Here is a 6,991-nt window from a genome sequence, read left to right on the forward strand (position 1 = left end):
GGCTATATCCAACTACAACTGAATAAAAGCTTCCCACTCGTGTTTTAAAGTGAGCTCATGCTGTTCACAGCAGCTATTATTGCTGCACTTGCAGAGGTTATTTTAAGGATGTGGTAATGTTCTGGCCAGCTCAAGGAGGAATTCTCATCTGTCCTCTATCTGAGGTTACAGATCACACATATGGTGTTCCAAGTGGTGAATTGTAGGGTAAATCTGCTGGGTTTTGTGTTATCCTCTATTAAAGAATCTTTGGAACTATGTATAATCCAGATTTCTGAGAAGCTTCTCCAGCATCTCCTGAAACAAATGCAATGTTTGGGCTTTGCTCTAATGCTTTTTGACCAGAGTATGGGAGGAACCCCAACATCTGCTGATGTATAAGTTGAGACAGAATAGCTGTCCAATTCGTTTTATTCTACAATATTATATTAGAACCCATATGTACTTGTTGAAAATTGTCCAGTGTTCAGTACTCTTAGTACTCCATTCTGTTGTCCAAACTGATACTGCAGTTTGTACAGTGTTGCTCTGATCCTGAACAATTCTTGATTCCTGTTCTCTGATACATGATCAAACTCAAAGCTCATTTCTCTGTTTGTTTTTGTTTTTGTTTTTCTCCCCCCTCCCAACAATATTTGCTTGATTCAGTCTCACCCGGTGTTTAACTTTTTTTTTAATTCCCAGGGAAAAGCTACGATGAGAAAGTTGACATCTTTTCATTTGGGATTATGCTGTGTGAGGTAAGATGGAACATCTCTGGGCGAGGGGGGCACCCAACAACCCCACTGCCCCATGGCTGACCACTTCAACTCCCCCTCCCACTCCACCAAGGACATGTAGGTCCAAGGCCACCTCCGCCGCCAAAACCAAGCCACCCGATGACTGCCTTTTCTTCTGTCTTGGGACTGTTGAACCACACGGCCTCAATGTTGATTTCACTAGTTTCCATATCTCCGAAACAAACCCTCTAACTCGGCACTGCCCTCTTTGACCTGTCCTACCTGTCCATCTTCCTTTCTACATATCCGCTCCATCCTTCGATCTGACCTATCACCATCAGCCCCCCCACCTGCACTCACCTGCCTTCCCAACTATCCTGTCCCCCCCCCCAGCCCCTTTATTCTCTCCTCCATATTTCTGGTTTATGCACAAATTTCAATCCTCCTGCTCCTCCGATGCTGCCTGACCTGTGCCTTTCCAACACCACACATTTTGACTCTGACTCTCCAGCATCTGCAGTCCTCACTTTCTCTAAGTTGCTGCAGTGAACTGCTTGTAAAAATTAAAGACCGGGAATCCATCATCTCCGCAGTTTACTGAACCAGCAGCTCAGTAAATTCAGAATGTTACATTCACCCTTCATTGTGATTGTTGCACTTAATTGTGTGTGTCACATTGCGTTGGGATATAGCAAGGTGATTGAGGGCTGAGATATCAGCCATGGACTTCTAAATGTCACAAGCTTGGAGGAAGGATCTAGATCTTTAAGAACTTCCTCATTGAAATATAATTGTGCTTCAAGAGGGAGGAGATTTCCCTCAGGCAATTGAGAATAAAAGGAAAAGGCTCCAGCAAGTAAGAAGTTGTAAAGGTATGGTGTGGCCTTATTTCATATTACATGCTCTGGAATAAGATATTTCAACTTCAAGTTGTTCACTTATTTGGCCATGTAAAAGAAACTAGGCTTTGAGATGGTACTGTCATAACAAGTTCATACTAACACAGTTTGAGGCAAACCTCCCTTGTGCGCATGAATTTAATGGTTAACTCTCGCCTTAAACCATTCCTGAGTGTTCCTACGAGAGACTGATCTCAACCCACCACTATAGTTCTCATAAGCACAATATACTTAAACTGTTTCAACCAAGGCAGTTCAAAAACAGAAATTGCCAGGAAACTCATCAGATCTGGCAGCACTGGAGAGAAAGCAGAGTTAATGGATTTTTGAGTCCAGTGACCCATCTTCATTTACAGCAACCTCTGACATCTGATCGAACTCAGTACTACTCATTTTTCTTTTTGTTTCTTCCACAATATTTGCTTGATTTAGTCTCACCTGGTATTTGTTGATTATTTTATATTCAGAACACTGTTCTGAAGGAGGGTTACTGGACCCAAAACATCAACTGCTTTCTCTCCTAGTGCTGCCAGACCTGCTAAGTGTTTTCAGCAATTTCTGTTTTTATTTCTGATTTCCAGCATCTGCAGTTCTTTTGTTTTAGAAAGGTTTCACCTATATTTGTACTACCAGCTTCCGACCAGTCAAGTAAATAAAGTACAGAGGACGTCATATACACAAACTATCACAAATGTGAACAGTCCTAGTGACTGCATTTAGACATAAATTATTCCTAAAATTGTACATCCCCGAACTGCAATTTTCTCTTGACTGCACAAGATTTTAAGCCTTTAGAATTCTTTCATTTGCACAGGGTTAACATTAGGCCCAAAACTCAGTTACTCAAAGAGCTCCATTAGTTTTAGAGCTGTTAGAGACATAATCTGTAAACTGAGAGATTTGTGTGATGAAGCAGTGAGCACCATACCTGATATTGTGAACAGTCTCGAGGGTGAGGCAGGGGCATTGTCACCTCGTTAAACTAATGTCAGCTTTCCTTATAATACACTGTTTTGTTTGACTTCCAGCTGATTGGTAGAGTAAATGCAGACCCAGATTACCTGCCCAGGACAACAGATTTTGGATTGAATGTCCCTGTTTTCTTGGATCGATACTGTCCAGAGGAATGTCCAGCTGCCTTTTTCCCAATTGCAGTTATGTGCTGTGACTTGGATCCAGAAAAGAGGTAAGTCTGCCACAAGTTTTCAGAGCAAGATTTGACATGGAAAGGCTAATACAAGAGGACAATACTGTAGATGCTGGAAATCTAAAATAAATGGATGAAAGTGTTAGCTGACTGAGTACTTTCAGAATTTGGATGGGTTTCAGTGATACTGCCGATCAGCTGCTTGAGTTTGATTTGACTCTGAAGTTGCCTAAAAGGTCTTGTGCTGAAAATGTGTTGCTGGAAAAGTGCAGCCGGTCAGGCAGCATCCAAGGAGCAGGAGAATCAACGTTTCAGGCATGAGCCCTTCTTCAGGAAGGCTCATGCCCGAAACGTCGATTCTCCTGCTCCTTGGATGCTGCCTGACCTGCTGCGCTTTTCCAGCAACACATTTTCAGCTCTGATCTCCAGCATCTGCAGTCCTCACTTTCTCCTAAAAGGTCTTGTGATCAGTACAAAGACATGCGCAGCATCTAATGAATAATATGGAACAGTATTCTGAACATCAGTGCTACCCATAGGAATTTCTGGACAAGAAATCATCTAGTGTACCCTCTGCCATGTTGATCGTAGAGTAACTGTAACCTTATTAATGATCCATATCTGCCCATTAATCTGCAACCGGTTCAGACCTGATAGTTGGGGTTTTAAAAAAAAAAGGCACAGTGCACTAATTTAATAATATTGGCTGTTGATGTGGTGTATAGCGTTGTTATTTCTGATTGCATGACTGCCTTGGTGTCTCTAAGCATTTAACATTAACATCATTAGCGCTGATATTTTTGGTGAGTTTTCTTTAATTTAATCAATGGTATGAGTATTCTGGGCCAACAGCCTGTTTCTGTCTGGTAAATACATTACAATAAGGACAATGCACACTGGTGCAATGTTTGAGTAAAAAGTTTTTTTTTAACAAGTTAATATCTTTGGCTAGTTTTTATATTTGCATTAAGTACATAGCATTGTGGCAATGAATTTTTGCAGAAGTATAGTTTTATTTTCTCATTTTGCTGTCTTTCACTGGATCATCCTTTCCTTCTAACCACTACAAATGGTTTCAGATTGATCATTCACCAGGTAATTTTGGGAGTGACCACTTGCATTTGAAGTCAGCAACTTCCAGGATATACATAATGATGCTAGGCAAGTTTGACATTTTTTTTCAAACAAATGCAGTTGGGAGGAGTGAAAAGAGGTTTGACAATCACCTTGGTGTTCAATCAAGCTGGTGCTCCCCCTCTCCAGTGAGTGGGTAGAGTTAAGTGTTTGTTGCTTCACTCAAGTCATATATTTCAACTCTACTACTACAAGATCTAGAGAGCCCACTGTACTGTCCATTATGCCATTCCTAATGCTGTTTTTTGTTTTCCATAGACCATCCTTTATGAAGCTGGAACAGTGGTTATTAGTTCTGAAACTGCATGTGGAGATGCATCTTGCTCTCACCTCTGACCTGGAACAGATCAATCATTCCTTCTTCCAGAACCATTCAAGAAGCAAAGAGAAGCTTCTGGAAGCCATGTGAGCTGGTCCAGCTGAACCATTACAGTATAGTCTACAAGCATGCTGATGTTCAGCTAACCACCTTCACGTAATCTCCCATTTCATCAGCGTTCTGGGCACAATCAAACCTACCAGTACTCCACTGTACTGTTCATAATCCTGCGGGTAGACCCTTCTGCTTTAACATTTCACTGGACAAGACTCAACTCATGTAAATAGCTGGTCGCCTCCAGTTGGATACAGGAAGGACATGGCAGTTTATCGGGTATTGGTGTAAGTGGTTATGTCCACAATGATGCTCTTGTTAACTCAGTGCCCATGCACCTTACATGTGATTTGTAGATAACTAAATGCCTGCAGTTAGTGGCAGCGTAGGGTTCCTGCTCAAAGTCTGGATACAGAAGAACCTTGCTTTGGTAATGTATGAAGGGCATTTGATTAGTGCTGTCCAGCTCCAAATAGGCTGCACCCTCAGTAGAAAACTGCCTCCAACTTAGCAATGTCACTAGTACTGGCAGCACAGAGTGGTTGTATGATTTTAGAAAGTTTTTTTTTATCTTTTTCAGTTGTTTAGGGTCGGGAGAATGGAGCAATTTTAGCCTACACCTGGCAAATTCTGCATCTGAGTTGAATCTGTGTGGTAGACAGCATGAACCGAAATGATAACTTTACATTCCAAGCACTAATGTCCCTTATCTCAGTGAGCACAAAAGTGAAAACTGGTTTATATATCCAGTAGGAAAAGACAAATTATTTTATGTAGTTCATTCCAATTTGGATACTTCGGTGACAGGAGAAATCACTGAAATTTCAGACAACACTTGCACCCTATCATGTTGACAAGCTCCTTGATCTGAGGGGAAGGTTCAGGGCTGGGGTCTCACATTAATTTATTTTATCAGGGTTTATAGATGTGTGGCATGAATTGAAGTGCTGCTCAATTAAGATTCCTCATTTCTTTTAATGGAATGAGAAATCGGTTATTGGATTAAAAAATTTCAAAATGACGCCACTATAATTTCAGGAGCTGCCAACATGGATTACTGTATTTGAATCAAACATTGTATCTAATTCTTGAGAACCTGCTCAGATTGAGTCTCTTTTAGCCTCTCCATTTGTTTACTGTTCAGCATCTTTGGCCTCAACCAAAACGCATTTTACTTTTTTTAACAGAAATATAAGGCCCCATTATCTGATATGCAAGCGCTTGTGCAAGAACCATATTTGAACTATGCATTTATTTGGTGGCTCTCCAGTTATTTTCAGGAGAGGTCTGTAGTAGCATCCTTTTTTTTATTCTCATCAATCTGTAGCACACACTTAATTATTTATTGGTGTTGCACATTAATGTTGCTCCATGCATGTTTCCTGATTTGGACATTCCAGTTCCAGTCCTTTTTTTATTAGTCTGGAACATTCTTGACAATCTTAGTGATAAATTGTAAGATTTCCAAGATCTGCATTTTGAGTTGATGGTGAGTTAACAATTTTTTTAATCTTCTGGTTTTATTCTGAAACCCTCCTCCCTTCTCTTTCCCCTATCTCTCATCACCTGAGGTGACCATGTTGTCCCCCCACCCCCCCCCCCCCCCCCCCCCCCCCACTCATTTTGCCTTTTCTCTTTGAAGCATCTCAACACCACCTAACAGGATAACCCTTGTAAATATTGTGAAGTCAGATTCAAATAGACATAATATATAGATCCAAATCAATTCTTAATATCCAACATGCAATCACTGCTTTTCCTCAGGTCCCTAGGTTTGGGTATTAATCCTTCAAAAACAGGGATGTAACAACTAAACTTCCAGTCCATTATGTTTCTTGGCAAACTTTCATCTGCTTCTTGCTCATTGTGTTACTGTGAACTCTAATTGGATGTGGACCTGAATCTCTGCAGAGCCAAATGCACAAACCTCAAACACAGAGGACTTTAGTATAATCATTGGGAAATTCTTTGGGACCCTTCCACAACTGAAAACACTGGCTGCTTGGCCAGGCCTTGCTTTTCTGCCCAAGCCTACTTGGGACAGGACCACCATCTGCAGCAAATTTGGTTCATGACGGCAATGGGATTGGCATGAGGCAATTTGATGGCTGCGACCACATAACCTGTAAACTAGGATGAACTCCATGGTGAAGTAAATAGTTTCTACCTCCAGTTTAAGTCTGGTTTCAGGCCTAAAGGCCCTGCATAAGAATGTAGAATATCCTTCAAATATTTTCACAGGTGGTAACCCTCACTGCAACACCAGTGGTTGCCTAGTATCATCACATGCATGCACTTAACATTTCTCTTGTTTTAATTCCTCCTTGTTAATATTTCTGCTCTGTCATTTGCTTATTTGTGCTTGTTAGACTCTTCAGATATTTGTTTTTTTACTTCTCTACATCACATTTACATCTGCATTATTGCAGATTGCATTTATTTGAACTTTCAGGCCAACTGCTTTTCTGCTTTTTCCCTCCCTCCCTCTTCATTTTGCCTCTCTTCTGTTTGTATCCTGGTGTCTACATTAGTGAACAAAGAATACTCACTGTTACTGGTGCCAAGTGCACTCACTAGTCACTTTGGGCACAAATCTGGAAGTTGAATTTCAAGATCTCAGTAATGCAATGTCAGATGTTCTTCCACCTTTTGGAATTTGGGTGTTCACCAACCCAAGGCTGAGGAGTTGAGCATCTTGTTTGCAGAAACCTTTATTGCA

The 6,991-nt window shown here is 41.0% G+C and overlaps 1 protein-coding gene across 2 annotated transcripts in view; it reads left to right on the plus strand.

Moving 5' to 3' along the window:
- Positions 1-5,871, plus strand: part of LOC122564111 (LIM domain kinase 1) — a 63,549-nt gene extending 57,678 nt beyond the window's left edge. For both annotated transcript variants that reach the window (XM_043718681.2, XM_043718682.2), the window contains 3 exons: positions 685-740; positions 2,647-2,804; positions 4,158-5,871. In XM_043718681.2, coding sequence (XP_043574616.1) covers positions 685-740; positions 2,647-2,804; positions 4,158-4,308 — 365 coding nt within the window. In that variant the 3' untranslated portion in view covers positions 4,309-5,871. The remainder of the gene's footprint in view (positions 1-684; positions 741-2,646; positions 2,805-4,157) is intronic.
- Positions 5,872-6,991: the final 1,120 nt, after the last annotated feature.

The sequence above is a fragment of the Chiloscyllium plagiosum genome, unplaced genomic scaffold (genome assembly GCF_037043375.1).
Source record: "Chiloscyllium plagiosum isolate Xiang-an unplaced genomic scaffold, Cpla_swu_hap1 HiC_scaffold_31, whole genome shotgun sequence".
Lineage (NCBI taxonomy): Eukaryota > Metazoa > Chordata > Chondrichthyes > Orectolobiformes > Hemiscylliidae > Chiloscyllium > Chiloscyllium plagiosum.